Source organism: Netta rufina (genome assembly GCF_964035555.1).
Source record: "Netta rufina genome assembly, chromosome: 1".
Classification (NCBI taxonomy): Eukaryota; Metazoa; Chordata; class Aves; order Anseriformes; family Anatidae; genus Netta; species Netta rufina.
Genome location: NC_140123.1, coordinates 134,853,418 through 134,872,407, shown reverse-complemented (window position 1 = coordinate 134,872,407; position 18,990 = coordinate 134,853,418). Strand labels below are relative to the sequence as shown.

The 18,990-nt window shown below is 36.1% G+C and overlaps 1 protein-coding gene across 1 annotated transcript in view; it reads left to right on the top strand.

Annotated features, from left to right (window-relative positions):
- SMC1B (structural maintenance of chromosomes 1B) overlaps window positions 1–18,972 on the top strand; it is a gene marked incomplete at its 5' end in the record, with an annotated part of 39,575 nt that extends 20,603 nt beyond the window's left edge. Inside the window, 11 exons of the mRNA XM_084304517.1 lie at window positions 998–1,104; window positions 2,831–2,972; window positions 4,493–4,638; window positions 5,440–5,593; window positions 7,019–7,114; window positions 7,996–8,152; window positions 8,954–9,108; window positions 10,466–10,617; window positions 10,842–10,911; window positions 13,903–14,013; window positions 14,271–18,972. Coding sequence (XP_084160643.1) covers window positions 998–1,104; window positions 2,831–2,972; window positions 4,493–4,638; window positions 5,440–5,593; window positions 7,019–7,114; window positions 7,996–8,152; window positions 8,954–9,108; window positions 10,466–10,617; window positions 10,842–10,911; window positions 13,903–14,013; window positions 14,271–14,369 — 1,389 coding nt within the window. The 3' untranslated portion in view covers window positions 14,370–18,972. The remainder of the gene's footprint in view (window positions 1–997; window positions 1,105–2,830; window positions 2,973–4,492; window positions 4,639–5,439; window positions 5,594–7,018; window positions 7,115–7,995; window positions 8,153–8,953; window positions 9,109–10,465; window positions 10,618–10,841; window positions 10,912–13,902; window positions 14,014–14,270) is intronic.
- Between the last annotated feature and the right edge of the window lie 18 nt (window positions 18,973–18,990).

Sequence of the window (18,990 nt, the reverse complement as noted above, 5' to 3'; positions counted from 1 at the left end):
TAGATGTACATTTTTAAACACATATTCCTCACCACTATCAGGAGTTACGTGAGGTGCATAGTACATTATATAGCTTAAACTGATAAGAATGGGTCAGAGGCTAGAAACTTCCTTGAATTAATCTGTGACTGAAATTCTACATGTGAAGAGAAACCAAAATTACAGCGTATTGTCTTGGTTGTGGTACGGGCATGGGGGAGTGCACGTGTGTGTCATCCTCAGACACTGAGGAAGTCCTTAGTGTTTGCACCATAAGAATCACAAATCCAGGTAAATTTTCTTTTGCTTGTATTGGGGGAAAACAAACAAAAAACAACCTTCCCCTCCCTCCAAAAAAAAAATAAATCTGCCTGTCTGTTTCCTGTGAATAATATTACTTGGTTAGATACAGCATTTGGTATCTGGTTAAACAGGGTTACAGACCAAAACAATGTAAACAGTTGTTTTTTGGTCTGTAAAGTTGTCTTAAAATGTTGTTCAGTCCATTGTTTTTGTTAGTATGTACTGTATAATTAGGAAATGGGAGATTCTGTAGCAGTTCTTTTGATGTGGCTCTGCTTTAAATGGGATGTAGCAATTAATATTTATGGATCACTTGAAAGGATTAAAGTGAAGAAATGAACTACATCAAGAAGCCTGTAGCTCACTAGTAGCTTGTATACCACTTAGTTTTCTTTCCTTCAGGTGAGTGGAAACCACAGACAAAACTATGGATGTTTATTATACTGTAATGACTTCAATTGCCTTTATAATGACCAGGCGCTGTCAAGAAGAGCTTATATGGGAGTTAACATTTTGCAGGTCATACACCTTCTATTGGGCATTTGTAGTGAAGGTGTTATTTGAAAATGTCAAGTACAGATTCTTAGTTCCATTTGTTGTTTCCTTGAAGTATCTTGAAAATGTAGTCTGTAGCATGAGATGATTATTTAAGTGTTTTCCTTCCTTGGGCTGCAAAACAGCATAAACATTGTGTTCCTTCTTTATTTATTCAAAGGCTGAAGATGCTGTTTTCAAGGAATTCTGTGAAGAAATTGGCATAGAAAACATACGTGTGTATGAACAAGAACATGTGAGACAGCAAGAGGAGATTGATAGAAGAAGGTTGTATTTGTAATTGAAATGTTAAAAAAAAAAGTGTGTGTGTGTATATATATATACACACTTTTATATATATATATATATATATATATATATATATATATATATACACATATCAGATTGTGCACATCAGTAAACAAGTAACTCCATCACAGGAGATACCCCAAAAGCCTATAAGACTGAAGAAGGTATATTACCATTGCAAGAATTAGCAGTGGCACTACCATGGTTTGGGTTTATTAGACGGTTACAGCCAGAGATGTTATGCAACAAACTTGAAGTTAAAATGTAGCATAGTTGCTAAGGCATAGTTATCTAAAATCCACATTGAGAAATGACAGTTGAAGATGATGTGAAGGCTTCGTCATGGTCATAAATCTTAGAGAAGAACTGGATGTAAAATGCAGTGATTCAGTATAGGAACGTACTATTGAGGGAAAATGGCATCTTAATTTTCTTACAGGTAACTTTCAACTCAAGAAGGAAAATGTCATAGGATCACAAATTTGTATCTTAAGGAATGAAAATGTTAAAATGAAATGTCTGCTTGTGGAGCAGGTATTTTCTGGCAGATAACAATGCATTTCCTGACATAGTTTATAGAAAGTACACTTTTTTTTTTTAACACAACTAGTGTGATGTCTAGTGCTGAACTCTATTTTCTTTTCAGCAGTATTTACAAAGAGACCTCTGGCTGCCTTCCAGTAATGTGGCTAAATGTGCCTCTTTGGCTAGAATTGCAGTGAGATAGTGCAGTACATTCTGTTGAAGTTAAAAGCACCTGACAGAAGTGATTCGATCATTTATTTATGTTGGCGAGAACGGAAGTAATGGTGGTGTGTAGAAAGCTGTTAATATAATCGTGGAAAGAGCAGCTTTTTGCATGGCTGTATGCTACCCTGCACATATGGCTTTGGTTTTGCTTGTGTCCTAACTTGCTATCATTAGTTCCGCAAGCCTGTGCTAGAGTGCATTCTTACTTTGGCCTAAAGAGCCTGAAGCTGGTGTTGTCAGCCCTTTTGCCTGAACAACAGATGTAGTGCTGGTGGTACGTTATCCAGGAGCTTAAAGCTGAGAGACAGATAGTAACAGCTGAGAGGGAACCTTTCTGTGAGCAGCCACTTGGTTTTTACTTCATTAATTTCTCACAGCAGAAAGTGAGAAAGCTTCTTCTGTTGTACCCCTATAAACAAATACAGGTCTTAATTAAGAGAGGATGAGCATGGCTGAAGATGGCCTAAAAAGTTCTGGTCTCATGTTACTTAATTACTGCCTCCCAGCTGAGATAGGCTCTTTATAATTAGATACACGTATGTGTCTGCTGATGAGGCTTACTCCTAAGGCTGAACAGGGAGTGCAGGCATTGGACACAGCACTAGGGTAGCTTTTGCCCATCTCATCTCTCTATCACTTATCTTTATCCCTTAGGATAAAGGATCCTGAGATACAGGAACATTTAGCATTAAATTTGATGTCGAATGTGACCACATTAGATCCTTATATTGTATTTGTAGAAGGATTACCACTGTATTTTTATAAATTCCAGTATATATCCATGATTTGGTGTAGTGAAATCTATGTATGCAAATTTCTGTGATCCAGTAGAAGATTCAAAAAAAAAAATGCATATCTAAATAGTAGAAGTTGAAAATGTATCTTTTAATAATGTAAAATCACAGTTACTATCCTGGTTTGTAAGTGTTGGCTTGAAATACTGTACTTTCACTAGACTGGAGTTTGAAAATCAGAAGATGCGACTAAATGTTCAGCTGGAATATAATCGTGGTCATCTACAGAAATTAATAGACACAGTCAGCAAGCTGAGGGAAACAATTCAAAAAGATGAATTTGAGATTACTGGGCTACTTAAGGTAATGCACATATATAATATATGTGGGGCTGAGAGGACGGAATGCGCCAAGTTACAATTTTAAACATCACAAATTCTGTTGAGTAATTCTTCTAGTGCCTAATTTGGTCCTGACTTTGTAAGTTAAGAAACAAAAAAACAACAACAAACAAAACAAAACAAACAAAACCCACCACCAACAACAAAAAAAAAAACACAGCTGCACGTTATTCTTTTAACCTTGGAATAGCCTGTCATATTCGAATATTTATTAATTACTTAAAATAAATTCACTAAAAATAAAACTGGGATTACTGTTTGTACAGGGTTGTGTTCAGTTTATATGAAATGGCAGCATATGTCTACAGATAAAACTAATAGTATGTAGCTGAGACTCCAGCATATTTTATGATTAATAGTAAATAACGCTGGTGCTTTGCATCTTTATGGTGCTTCACAAATACAAATAGGCATAAAATAACCTAGTATGAAAGCCAATTTAGATTTTTAATGGAAATAATATGCATGAACTCTTCTTACATAGCATTTTTTGTTGTTTTTAATTACTTCAGCAAGATCATGTTGGTAATATGGAAAAAAATATTCATAATTAATTTTTATAGTATTTTGCTTGTTAAATAAACTGTGCTTATGGTGCACTAAAACAGTGCTTTGAATAAAGTAAAAACTGCTCCAAAGTGTGTGTGGGAGGGGGGAGGGGAGGAAACGCATCATTTGACATGCACATTCTAGGAACTTTTAGAGAAACAAATAATACATAAGAAGATATGTATTTCTGATACTGAGAAAAACAACAGACCGTGACTCAGTCATGCACAAAACCCTCTGACTTGATGGCCCATGCATGTAATTCTGTTGAAATACATTAAATTCTGAAGATACTTTGTCCTGATGCTGTAATGGCAGCAGGTCTTGATCAAGTTGCCGTAGTGCTGGATTCGCAAGCAGTATGTCTTCATGCATGTAGCATTAGGTTTGCTATATTCTGGCACCTCGTTTCTAGCAATGTAGCAGTTGTATGGGTTATACAGGGGTAGACTTACCTAAAGTACTTCAATTGTGTTTTGCTCCTTTGCAGATACTTTTCAGAGATTCTTTCTTTTATGCAGATTGCCTCAGGATTTCTCTTCTAATGAACAATACTTTTTAAATGATTTCGGGTACCTAAGGTGTTGCTAAATGTGTCGTACAAGTGCAGCAGATGGGTTCTTTTTAGTAGGGCTATGGGAATAACTGAGGAAAAGAGTAGTCCATGGGATTGTAGGAGTCTTAGGATCCCTGCCTTGTGTGGTGGCATTATCATCTAGTCTGGTACAGTCACAAATCTGGAGCTGGCCATGCCTAAGTATACAAAACAGCTGGATATTCTAATGTGTAAGATGGGCTTTTTTCACCATGCCCTTCAGACTGTGCTGCAACACATTTTGAAGTATTGTATTGGGTTTAAACATCAACTTTATATATAGCTGTATACTAAAAGGTTTTTGGTAAAAGGTTAAAAATGAAAATATTTTGATGCAGGATGAGGAAAAACATCTAAAAAGAGTGAACGAAATTGTGGAGGAGGAGCAACATCTTAAGGATACATTAAGTGCTCATAAATCTGAGATTATGAAAACCCAAAGTGAAGTTGAAGAATTCAGAAAGAAGTTGTTAACTCTTAATAGGTAATTATGAATTATATGCCTGAGAAAAATGATACGCTATAATCTTTAGAGGAGTTCTTGCGATGTCTGAATTTTTCATGTTCTGTTTTCATGTGAAAGATCATTAGAGACATGGTAACTGGCATTTACAGTATGCATGAGGTAAAAAGGGCTTCCACTTCCATATGTGGTTCCCAAAAGTAATGTGGATGAGATTACCTCATGAGAGCATCCCATAATGAGAATGTTATTCTACATAGTTTATATACATATATATATATATTTTATATACCTAGCGATAGTTCTGAAGGGAACATGTTCAAAGATGTTAAACGCTTCTTGAAGTGTTTTACTGCAGATGTTTGCTGGTAGTTTTATATATTCATTCGGGTTGTACAGCTAGTTTACTTAATGAGATTTTTATTTTTTTCTGATTTTAGCGTTCCAATTTTCTCCAGTCCTATCAAGTGTTGGATACCTTAACCTAATGTTAATTTTTTGTCACGGTTTTGTCTTTATCCTTCTTTTAAGTCAACTGTTTCAGAGACAGTTTACATTTCAGTTTCCTCATGCTTGTTTATTACTAATGTGTTTAATGTTCTGTCTCTTAATCGTTAAATTTATGATGTTTAAAAAACATATGTTGACACAGACTTGTAGGATCTTGGTGCTTTCAGGTCATAAAGAGGATGGAGAAATTTAAGTACCACTTTATTTTTGATGGGGATTACAAAGGTAACTGTTTTTCATGCTGTTTGACTGTAGATGTTATTGGCAGTGATGTTGCTGCTCTTAATGGTTTTGTGCCATTTGTTTATGTAGGGAAGCTGCAAAATTACAAAAGGAAGCTGCAGCTATAGAAACCTCATTGGAAGATAAAAGATTAAGAAGGCATAATATGCTTCTTGAGTGCAAGGTGCAGGACTTGAAAATAAATCTCCTATTTGGATCACTGGATGATATCAGTGAAATAGAGGTACTTAAAATGTTTATGTAAGATAGATACCATGCAGGAGCAATTATCCAGTCTTGAATTTAATGATATTTTTTTCTTACTTGCTTTCTGGTTGTCTCAAAGACTAATGCTAAAATAAATTAATTGCTTTGATATGATCAGGCCGCCTTCTTTCAAAGGAAGGATTTTTGTTTATTTTTGTCTGCTGAAATGTTGTTTGCAAGTGTTTCTGCCTGTGCTTGAAAAGTATTCCTGCACGATATCTAAAATCAGTGGTACAAATTGACCTGAAGGAGTATTCTAGATAGACATAAGATAGACAAAAGGTTCAAGTCAACCATAAGTAAATGTGGCATGTACATGGGTCAAGATAATACTTAGTTAATCATGTATTCATAACATAAATACAGTCTAAAATCTTCCTTTTGTCTTCAGTAGATACAGATACTTAGAGAAATCAGGGATAGGCTAAAATAGAAATATTTCTGCTAGCAGGGAATTGAACCTTACTATTTTTCTCAGTCTTCCCTCTTTCTCCAGCTGATCTCTTGTGAGAAGAAAGGATACTTTCTCCACTATTGAAAACAAACAAACAAACAAAAAAACACGCACTATTGCTTTTGAGGGAGTTGTGTCTGCAAATTTGGAAGGAATCTTGTTGAGCTCATTCCTTAGGTGGTTTTATTGGATGATAGATATAAATGGGTGGGTCAGAAGCAAAAAGTGAAATAGGCGCTCATGTGAAGGGGAAAGAGATGAATTGATAATCATCAGAGTATGTAGGTAGCTCAATTATCAGTTTATGAATATGGAAGACAGAAAACAAGGAGGTACACAGTAGGAGTAACAAATTTGATTCCTAGGTCATAACATTGAGAGGACATTATTATATTTGGTTCTGAGAAATAAGTTTGGTAGGAAAGGAACTGACAATGATACGTGTTTCATTCAAGGGCAGGTAGCTGTTTAAAATTGAGACTTACAGAGTCCAGAAGATGCGCTGCCTGTGTTAAACAGAATTGATTTTTTTTTTCCTGAGGCCAACTGAATAGAAGAAATGCCTTGACTTACACACTGCAGAGCCTTTTCTTGAAAGGGGAATGAGTTATTACAGAAAAGTAAATTACTTCCCATCAAGAGATAATGGTAGATTTTCAGTGTGCAAATTGTTCCAAAATTGATTTCAAATATACTACTGCTGCTTTCATCTTAGCTTTAAACTGAAATTGGCAGATATTTTCATCTTTATATAAAAGGTGCATTTATTTCTTTAGATTTGTAGGATCTTAAGTTACTTAAGTTTTGTATGAGGGAGGAGCAGTGAAAAGGTTACCTCATACCCTCTTACAACTGTCTTGTCTTTTCCTGTCCTTTCAATGTATTGTTTAAAGAGTTTAAAACTTCACTTTTCATATTTCTGAACTGGAATGTCCACTGTATTTATAGCTGGGAACTGAAACGGAAGGCACTCAGACTACAACTATCTATGAGAGGGAAGAGGCAATTAAGATAGACTATAGTGGCCTAGCAAGTGATCTGAAGGTAATCTCTTGTTTAAAATAAACACAGTTTTATTTAAAATATTTTGTTGACATTTTAGTCCTCACCTTAGCCTTCAATTGAAAGATTTTTAAAACACTGGTAAGCTAAAGAGTGTGTGTTTGTGTTTGTTTTGGTTTTGTAATTGTACATAGCAGTATATGGGATTTTTAGATAGCTTGGTTAACTACGTTACTAAATTTAATTTAACGCTTACTTAAACCATAAGAATAGAATAGAGAAATAGTAAATATAACCGATTTTTTTCCTTGCTCTTTACCTTCTGCCTTTAATTTCCACCGCAATAGGTTATGACACAAAACTCTAGAAAACTAGAGATTGGCTGCCAGAGGTGATGTGAGGGAGCTGCACCATCTTCTTTCTGTAGTATTTTCAGAAACTGAAACTTAGAATATTTCCCTCTGTAACAGTCACATATTCTTAGCTGGATTTTGTGTGTGTATCTGTTTCTTTTTAATCAGGAAAATAATTAAGCATCAGAGGTTAGGTGCAGAACAAGGAGGAATCTGTCATTTTAACTTATCTCAAAAAGTCTTCAACATTGTGTCTTGAAAGCTTTTCTCAGAAATTGAGTAGTCATTTCTGCTAGTCTCCCTCTTATGTTGTATTTAAACATGGACTTCTATGCTGAAGGAAATTTGTCTGTTTTTAAAGGTCTTGTAGAACAATACTTAGGACCTAGTAAGTTGATTCAGAGAGCTAAGATCCTGGGTTGAGTTTTTTGTTTAGTTGTGTTTCCAGATAAAACTATTAGATGAGTGGGTGCTTCTCCAGAAACCATGACTGGTTGTTGTATGTGTTGAAATGTCTTGGCCTAAAAGCAAATTTTATGTCTTTTTCATTGGTGTTGTTTATTTCTTTAGGACCTAGAGTCTGATGAAGAAAGAGAGGCTCATCTGAACCAAATGCAGCAGGAAATGAAATCTAAAGAGAGTACTTTAATGAAGACAGCTGCTCCAAACCTGAGAGCATTGGAGAAATTACAGATAGCTCGGGACAAGTTCCAAGAATCAATGGATGGTAACACTGAGTCCTATTCATCTCTTCAGTGGCTGTGAGAGTTCTCGCCCTAATTAAAATTACTTTTTTTTCTGGGGTCAATCTTGGTGGTTTTGCTTCTTTTGGGCATTGAGGTATTTCCTGTGCTTAAGTGTTTATCCTCAGTTGTCTTTTTAATTATATGTAAGTAGTGTATTAAAATATATTTTTACAGTATTTTATTAAAATACAGTTTGTATGTGTAGCAAAGAATCACTTTGCACAAGCAATCACAAGCAATTTCTTTCTTAGCCAAATGGCATTATAAAGTATTTCTGCTTATTTTCTAAAAATGGCTAACTTCAACAGTAAAATTCTTCTATTTTTTCATAATTAAAAGTTTGCCCAGAATCACAGACATGAGCATCACTACCAAATTATTGGTGTCCTCAAAGAACATCACAGACATTAAAATGCTACCAAAACCAAGGAGTTCTGAAGCTGTAATCAGTAAACTCTGGTGCTGCTTAGACCAGCCAGCGTAAAGAGACAATTGGGAGGCAAAATTTTGTTGCTTAGTCCAGAGCAATGTGGCATAGAACAGACTGAATACATACCAACTTTATAGTTTTGGGGGCCACCAGTTGAAGTCTGGAAGGAAACTCGGTGTTGATATGCTGCTTGCATGTGCATTGGAACCTTTTTCTGTAGTATTTCCTTTGATGCTTGTTATGGGGTACAATACATATTTGTTCTGTGTATTTTCTTAGAGGCTTGTTACGGAATAATTTTAGTGTGTGTTTTTTTTTGTTTGTTTGTTTGTTTTGTGTTTTTTTTTAATAGCTTTTGAGACCAGCAGAAAGGAGGCCAGAATATCCAAACAAGAATTTGAACAGGTGAAGAAAAGGAGATACGAGCTTTTTAGCCGGTGCTTTGAGCATGCCTCCATAGCTATTGATCAGATCTACAAAAAACTTTGCAGGAACGGTAGTGCTCAGGTGTGTCATGTTCTCTGGTACTTGGCTTAAAATGGTACCTGAAACTTTGTTATACAGAATAAGAAGACTTATTGTTTTTAGTATCCTTAAGACAGTTTCAGCTCTGAAGGAGAAACTTAAATAATAATGACTTGAGAATTTTAAGATCGGAGGAGAATAATACACCAGACAGTGCTTGACATCAGACAGATACGTGAGCTTGAAGTGTTACCAGTGACAAATAATTCAAAATACTTAATCATTAGTATCAATAATTATAAAAATAATCAATTAATATTTCAATGCTGTTTTTTTGTATGATGTTCTGAAACTTCTTATGTCCCTCTTAAGTATATTTTTAAAATGATAGACTTAATAGGTTGGTAACTTTTAAGGGATCTGTGGAAAAATTATGTCACAATTAATCTTTGCTATGGTTTCAGTATTAATGCTGCAAGTAAAGAGGAAACACCCAAACACTTCTGTCACATCAGATTCAGTAGGTGGCTGAATGTTTAGAGTGCAGGCTTGAAGTTTTGTCATCTTAAACTTCAGATTTTGTGTTTTTCTTCAGAATCGTATACTTGGTAAATGCTTTAAATTTATTAAATTTAAATTGGTAAATATTTAAATTTATTTAATTTAAATTCAGTAAATGCTAAAATATCTTTAAACATATCCTTTCTGCTTCTAGGTTGGACTGTATAGTCAAGTATTTCTTTCCTTATGATCACTGGTCCCATACCTTTTAACCTAGACTAAATAGTAGGCAGGTCTTGACTTTGTGTCATAAACCATGTACCATTTAGTTTCTGTCATACTTTTTAATGTTTTAGTAAAATAGCCGTTCCTTTAAAATAATAGTTGTAAATTTTAAATGTGGGAACTGACATACAAAGTATAGGAGAAGGCCTACCTATATTAAAATCTTTCTTCAGATAGCATGAACTGTAGTAGCAACTCAAAGCTAGATTTTATAAACTAATGTTTCACCAAAAAAATAAGTAGTTTTTGAACTATCTTTACTTCCAAGCCATAAAGAAAACTGTTTTCATAGTAGAGTTTGCATTAGAAAAATAAAAACTACATAAAAGGTTGAAAAACAAATTTATTTAGTAGGTAAAAGTTTGTAAGTAACAAATATGTGGAGCCTTTTCAAAATAATTTTGTTAATTAGCTTCCTTGCTTGTGCTTCATTAAGAGGAATGTTCACTGGGAAGTTTTATAGCACTGCTCTTCAGTATGGATGAACAAGTGTTTTCAACAAATGAAACTGATTTACCAGCTTCAAACATAGCTCACTCCGTATTTAATCTTAGAAATACCCATCATAATAATTTTATAAATGTCATTAATATTGAAATGTATGCATTTCCAGGCATTCCTTAGTCCTGAAAATCCCGAGGAGCCTTACCTAGAAGGCATTGGCTTTAACTGTGTGGCTCCAGGGAAGCGATTTATGCCAATGGACAGTTTGTCAGGAGGAGAAAAAACTGTGGCAGCTCTGGCTCTTATATTTGCTATACACAGGTAAGAAATTCTTGTATTTTCCAAGTATTCGGCTGCTTAAGTTGCAAGAAGAAAGCATACTTATATATGCTACAAACATGCTAATACAGTATGCAGTCACTTACTAAAATCCCTTACCTGTCATTACTTTTTATGAGAATTTTATGATAGTAACTTGCAAAGTAATCAAAATGTTTATTAATATTTTTGTACCTAAATGCAAAGTACTGTATTTTCTTTCACAGTTTTCGGCCAGCACCTTTTTTTATTTTAGATGAGATAGATGCTGCCCTGGATAACACAAACATTGATAAAGTAAGTTGGTCCCTTTTACCTTATCCTTTTATTTGCAATATAATGGTATGTTTTGCAGAAGGATGGCTACTTACTGTTAGAGGTTGTAGGGATAAAGAGATTGATTACACTGTGTTAACCCATTTCAAAATATGATATGTTTAGAACAGAAATAAATGTTGTATATGAGGTGCTTGACTAAGGCTAGGTTTAAATTCATAAATCTAACAGTATCTTAATCATTCTCAAAACTGAATTGGAGAAAATAGGTCAGGACTATGAAAGTACGCAGCACGAACGGGTGTGATAAAATCGAACATAAAGGTCATCCGTGACTGGGTTTGTTTAGTTTGAATTTTTAAGGACTTTGTGTTCCCTTAATACTAAGAAGCAGAAAGGAGCCTATCTGGGTGTTGAAAATCAAGTCATTCTATTACTGGAGTATTAATTTTATATATTTAATTTGATTGGCTTACTAAATATTTTCATCCTCATTAGCACCAATTAAGAGCTATCACTCCAGTCACTTTAGAATTCTTGTTTGATTGAAAAAAAGCTTCCAGTTGCTCTTGCTTCATTTTTTTTTTTCCTTTTGGTAGCAGTTAGTCACTAGAAAGAAAATTATGACAGAATACAAAGAAAGATTGCCAACTGTAGGTGTCAGTCTCTGGGAAGAGAAGACATGGTACACGGAGTCCTTGTTTAGGAGAGGAATCAAAAAGATCTCCACATGTACATGGATTTTTTTTTTATTATGGAAATATTCCTTTCTACTAAAAGTAAGAGGCATATTTCTAGCAGTATTAACAGTGATGTCAGTCTTGGTAGAACTTAATTAATGAGAGCAATTTTATGAACACCAAACAGTTTTGGTTTGTTTTCCTACTGGATCTAACTGTGTTGTGTCAAGTGCACTGCAGAGTTTGCTTGGAGGGTACCTCTGTAGTAAACAGCTTAGGAAGATCCATTAGTTGTGCCTGCTGGATGGAAGAATTCCATCTCAGAGGTTACTCACCCCTCAAGCCTTGGGAGACGCCTTTTCCAGAATCTAAGTTCCTTAAAGGTTTCACAGGATCCAAGTCCGTGAGGGGTACCCATCATCCGCTACTTTTGAGGAGATGATATATGCTGCATGTGTTTTAACACAGTTTACCATGTTTCAGCGATACTAGATCAGATGTAATAGAACTGTAATGAAGATATCTAAGCAAGCATTAGAGTTAGCCTGTCAATTACGTGATTGTTAATGAGATTACAAATGAAGTGATCACAAAACACCTCCATAATCCAATAGGATACTTCTCTAGTTACTAGCCTTTCACTCAGGACCACTATGGCTTATCACAACAGTTGAAGGTGATGTGTTTGGTTAAATACTAGTATTGCATTTTCTGGATGTTATTCTTAATTCTGGAGTCTTAATTCTGGCTGCTGAAGATTGCTACAGAGTTAAGCAGACTGCCTCCAAGTTCTCCTATTTTACCTTTCTGGTCAATTATGTATGCATTCATTGAAGTCTGTGGCTTCATTGGTAACGCTCTCTCTTTCCATAGAGACTACAAATTGTGCCTTAACGCAACTGATGATAGACACAGCAGTGAGTTTTCTGCAATTTGCCTCTCTCTGTAGGCTTATTCTGCTACCTCTGACAGAAGAGATGTCCACTTTATATCTTAGAATATGCTAAGCAATATTCCTTCTCAGAATGCTATAAGCAATGAGTAGCCTAGTTTCTTAATTAAAACATATTTCTGATCTGATTGATTTACTTCTCTTTACATTAAAAAACACATTCATTGCTCACTAAGTATTTTCCAAAAGAGTCACATTAACAGTTGTTAACCAAACAGTTCCTGTCTGCTGCTCCTGCCACTGGATGTGGCATGGAAGGGGCTGGGGGAGTTTATCAAAGTGGCTGCTCTTTTCACATAAAGCAGGCAGCCTGTGATGGAGGCTGTAACTGATAGCTACTTGCAGAGTAGCTGCCCATATGATTCAGAACAAGGGTAACAAAATAGTGGTTTCCTAAATAAATAATTGTTTCATTAGTTTGAATATCTATCTAGAGCTGCCTGTAGGGAGAGTTAGACTATGCTCTAAGCATGTATGAAGTGTCTTAAACTGCAGAATGAGCAAAACCAAAATTCCCTTCCCTGCTCCCAGCGTCTTCCTTATCTCTTTCCTTATCAGTAAAATGCATTTTTTATTAGCCTGATACTAGAAAGCACCCAAATATTCACAGGCATTTAATACAGCAAGTGAGCAAAAATGATATGTGGAAATGTTATATGTTGCTGGTACTCTGTGATATCTAGCTTTTATGCTTTGAATGAAGAAATCTTTTTCCTTTATGTTTTTCTGGTTTAAAGATTTGCTGAAGCAGATATTCAATAATCTTCTTGTAATTATATCATAAATTGAATGTTAATGATGTAATTCACTAAAGGCTGTTCCTCAAATAATATCTTCTACCACACATGGATAAAACTGTACAGATTGACTAAAAAAGTACTTGTTTTCCTTTACTATGTAATTTATATTATGGGGTGCTGCCTTACTCAGTCTCCAGTTTATAGCTTATTATTTGTACTTTTCATTTTGCAGATCATTGGGAAAAAAATTGTCACCTACAATGTGGACTAACATTAAATGAATACTAGTAAACAACCAGTAACAGCTTTTTCACATTTTTTTATTCAGATTTGGGAATTTCTACCTCCCTTCTAAATTCTAATACATAAAATAACTTCCATTGGCACTGATGTTCTTCTGTAGCTTTATTCATTGGATTGAATGATTGTTATCAAAGCAGCAAATCAGAGGGAGGTTCTTAATATGCACTGTATGTCTTAAGACAGTTTTCTCTTTTTTATCTTCCTTATTTCACAACTGAATCATTGACTTCTGATGCTAATGTAGTTAAGTTCTTTCCTCACCATTCCGTGATTACAGTAATTACAGCGTGGTTTCAGTTGGCCAGAACTAACTTTATCATTTGGCTTCTTTCTAAAGGTATCAAGTTTCATTAGGGAGCAGGCACATGAACAGTTTCAAATGATAGTTATTTCTCTGAAGGAAGAGTTTTATTCCAAAGCAGATGCATTGATTGGAGTGTGTCCAGAGGTAAAAATTAAGTTTTGTTAACTAACACAAGCTGGTTTTGTTGAAGTACCAATTTACATGTGCAGAATTACTAGTGAATTATGTATGAAGTTGTTGCTGGGTTTGAACAATTTTGTTTTCAGATGTAACTGCATGTACTGATTTGATGAAAAGACCACTTTGGTAACTCAAGCTCATTATTGTATCGCAGTCATTTATGAAGTGTTTACTTCAAGTAACAGAAATGTTTTGAATTGTGTGATTCTTCCTCTTTTCAGCATGATAATGGTATGTTCAGTCAGGTACTGACTTTGGATCTTACCGAGTATCCAGATGACCAAGAAGAAATGGAGAAATATGTACACAGTTCTTTATAAAAATAAAACAAGGATAACTTCAGGGCCAGGTGATACAAAGCATGTTTACAGCTGACTGTTAAAATCTGAAAGTGGGTATTACAGATCAATAGATAAATGTTTACATTTAAAAAAAAAAGTGTTCTAAAACTTTGAGGGAGTCACTCATTGATACAGTTTGTTAACAAGACAGAGGTTCTTATTAAGTGTGTGTTATTCTGGTAAGCAAAGCCTTTTCCTCAAAGGTATTTTTTGTGTTTTTTTTTTTTTTTTTTCTGTCTTAAGATGAAGGACTATGGGTTCACATAAGCGCACTGTATTACAGAGAGTAAGACTTTTTATGAGAAGAAATGTGTTTAGATTTATTTCCAGTGCATGTTAACACTGGTCTTGTCAGGACCTTTACAGGTCTTTGTGTTGCACGTGCATCTGTTTGCTTTCAGATAGGATTATTTCCACTATCTTGGTATTTTAAAAAACAGGAATATAGCTAATGTCTTGCATGACTTGTGTGATGCCTTTAATACTTCAGCTGTCCCCTGATACCTTATGAAAAGAGTGAGCTTTACAAAAGCTTGCCTTACACCTTTTTAGAGGTTTAATGTGACCTGGAGAAAACTTCCAAGGTATTGTACCCTATCCACAACAGAGAAGAATAAAACAGGTGTGAGGCAGCTGCCATAGAGGTAGCAGCCTTAGAAAAAGTTATCTGCTATTATTTTGCAGTTGAGCTGACAACTACCTGTTGTATAGCTGTCCTAGTGCCATCAATCTTGCTGGCTGTGCTTCATCTAAGAAACAGCAATAACAAAGTTGGTTACAGAACATTATTTGAGAGCTAGAATCAATTAATCTGGCCTGGGTTTTATCTTGGTGCATACTGAAGACCTTCATTTGGCTTATGCTTGCTCCTAATTATATCTTGTGTTCATATACTAACTTCCTGTAGTCCACCATGCTTATTACACACTTACACCTTGTAATGTCTTGCTTCTATAGTGCTTGTTGCACACAAACACTGGATGGTTGAGGTTACTGCATAAGGAAGGAATGAAAGATGAGCATTAGTGTGTTCCTATGGAAGGCATTTCAGTGACTTGAATGTGTCCACTTAACTGTAGAGAAATGTTTATCAAATAGTTAATGTTGCTGCTACACTCCATTAAATAAAAATGATTTACTCTGAACATACTCTGCAAGTTTGTAACACTTATTTAAACATCTTTTAACAAGCATGGCAGTGCTTCTATTGGATGAATAGAAGCACTATTCATTGGATGAAGGATGAATAGAAGAGCTACTGCTAATGTTTTTCAAAGATCTTTGATCCTGATCAGTCTGCATATTGCAAATACAGAAGCTTGGGGTTTTAACCATTTTTGCAGAACACATAGTTGAAATAGAAAAATACAGGAAAGAACTAAATGTGGGAAGAAAGGTAAAAGCTACGTGTATTAGCTATTATACAAGACTGGCATGGTTGATTTTAAATATTAGAGTATGTACTAGATTTCCTACCACCTTATTATGTAGCATAAACAAAACAGGATAATAAATGGTCAAGGAGACTGTTTCAGTCAGTAAGTATCTTAGACCCATTTTAAAAAATTACAAAAAGAACCATCTAGAGTAGACTCAGCAAACATTTAACATGTCCAGTTCTAGGGGTAGTTTCTTCACTGTACAGAGGTAGTAATTTCAATGAAGTTCTAAACATGTTACTCTTTTGCATAACTCATAAATCAAATGCAACAGCCTGCACCTTCTGTCCCTTTTGACTGTTTTAAACCCTGAGGTAGCTTTAAGGCAACCCTTTCCATACAGTGGCTAAAATGTAAATGGATGACAGTAGTCATGTGATAGGGGTATAACCCCCAGAATAACCCATTAATTACTTATCTGCTTTTCCAGATTCAAATGCAAAGCACTTGAGTAAGGAAAGGCTGTTGTACAAGTCACCATTGTCTACAAAACCAAAGAATCACTAATGTTCAGTTGCAAGTTGATCCTTACAAGAGGAAGGGAATGTGGTTTTCTAATGTGGATCTGATCTGAGGCACAGGATAAAGTGCTACACAATTTTAGAGTACAGCTTAAACTGACCTCTTAAGGACTGACTATTTATTTGTAAATTAAACTGATGCTTCAACCTGCAGCATAAGTGTTCTAATCTGATACATCATCGTCCAAGCCAGCATGCCTAACCACTGAAACTACACATTCATGCTGATTGGAAAGGGCAAGTTCCATAGGTTAGTCTTACCAGTAATGGTACACGAGGCTAAAAGACAATTTTCAAAAGTGATGTGTGCAGAAATGCAATGCCATAAATGAGAGGATGCATATGGCCACCTTTCCGGCTGGTTTAACTTTAAAAAAAAAAAACAGCTGAAAACATGTGAACCGGTAGTTGGGTTCTTTGGGTTTTGGTGTAAGATAGTATTCTTAAGTATGGTTTCTAAATATGGAGTATTTTCCTCTGAGATAGGAGTGCATGTGTATTGTTTAGATTGCTTTTCTATGTAAAGTATCTTCAGAACTTTCATTTGCCTACTTCAGAAAAGGGACAAGGACATACCCCACCAAAAGAACTCTAACCATCTCATTAGTGATTAGTCTAGAAAGAAGCATGTGTCTTAGTTTCAAGCTTTTCATTTTGTAAACATACAGACTACAGAACATGCAGAAGTTGTTTTCCATAGACTAATGTAGTTTTGAAAAGACCTCTAAGATCATCAAGGCCAACCACTAACATAGCACTGCCAAGTCTACCACTAACCCATAGCCCTAAGCACCACATCTACACATCTTAAATACCTCCAGTGATGGTGACTCAACCCGTTCCTTGGGCAGCCTTTTCCAATGCTTCATAATTTTCAGTGAAGAAGTTTTTCCTAATACCAACCCTAGGCCTCTACTGGCACAACTTGAGGCATATTGCTTCTCAGTCAGAGAAGAGGCCAATCATCATCTCGCTACAGCCTCCTTTCAGGTAGCTGTAGAGAGCAATAAGGTCTCCCCTAAGCATCCTCTTCTCCAGGATGCCGTTGGCCTTGGCCATCTGAGCACACTGCTGGCTCATATTCAGCCAGCTATCAACCAATGCCCCCAGGTCCCTTTCTGCCAGGCAGCTTTCCAGCTAGCCACTCATCTCCCAGCCTGTAGCACTTCATGGGGTTGTGCCCCAGGTGCAGGACCCAGCACTGAGCCTTGTTGAACCTCATACAGTTGGCCTCAGCCCATTGGTCCAGCCTACCCAGATCTCTCTGCAAAGCCCTCCTGCCCTCGAGCAGATCAACACCGTGTGCACTGTCAGTAAGCTTGCAGTCTCCTTGTCCAGATCATTGATAAAGATACTGAAGAGAACTGACCCTATTACTGAGCGCTGGGGGACACTGCTGGTGACTGGCCTCCAGCTGGAGTTTATTCCATTTACAACTATGTGGGCCCAGCCCCCCAGCCCTATGACTTTCACTTCCCCATACAACATCACGTGTGTTGTGCACTCTCACAAGGCATTACAGATCAGCTCCACAAGGAACCTCAGAGAAACCTACCTGAAGCAACCTCCAGGACCCCCAGATATAAATGGGCTCGTATCAGCACAAAAATGACCCTGAATATGCTCTCCTGCAGACATTGAGGTGAGAGGCAGCTGACTAGAAAATGCCAGATCAGTGTTAGCAACTAAAGCAGTAATTCTGTCAGTCAAGTGCTGGAACAATTCAGTGCAAGGTAAAGTGACAGTAACTCAGGAAAGAAGTGAGCATACTGCCTAACTTTAGTCATTTGAGTAGTTCAGCTGTCATCGAAGTTACACACTAGAAAATGTCAGATACATGATCAGATACTACCCTGTTTTATTCCCACTGCATTAAGACTGTCCATTATCTGCTGAGATAACTGGCAACATAGTGTGGTTAGACAACCACTAGAATATTTCCATGAAAATATAGTGCAAAAGGGTCAGTAAACCCCCATGCATGCCACTGTATTTTTCTTGATTTCCCTCCCTGTAAACTCATGCCTTAGTAGACTGACAAGTGAAAACGAATGCTTGTGCTAAAAACATAAAATAGGGAAGTTACTGTGATGTAGGTTCCATAAATGCAAAACACTTCCTGCTCAAAGCAGCTTAGAGAGGTCTGAATCTTGCAAACTTGTGCTGACAGACCCCCCCCTGAAGAAATCAACCTCATGCAGCCTAATTGCAGATCAGCTGATGAGAAAAAGAATTTTAAAAAATCCTTCATTTTAAAGGCAACTAACAGGTAGTTCCATAGTATGCCAACAGTAATTGACAGATCTGAACAGCACCTCCATTGTGCTTCAAATCACCATATTCAGGCCAAAATGTTAAGAACATGGTCCATCTGGCTTCAAAAACAGGCAGGTAAAACTTGTGCTGTTAAATGACCTTACAGATACAGTTTCAGTAGTTCACTAGTTCAGAAGTGCCTGCAGAGTGACTAGTATCACTCAAAATTTCACATGCATTACCATTTACATCCCTAGAAAAGAAAATGCTAAGACATACACGATTTTTATCCCACTTGAAACCATGGAAATACTTAGCTCAAAACCTTCAATGCAGAAATAAAACATCTGCTGTTAAAAACAGCAGATTTTAACTGTTTTGTGT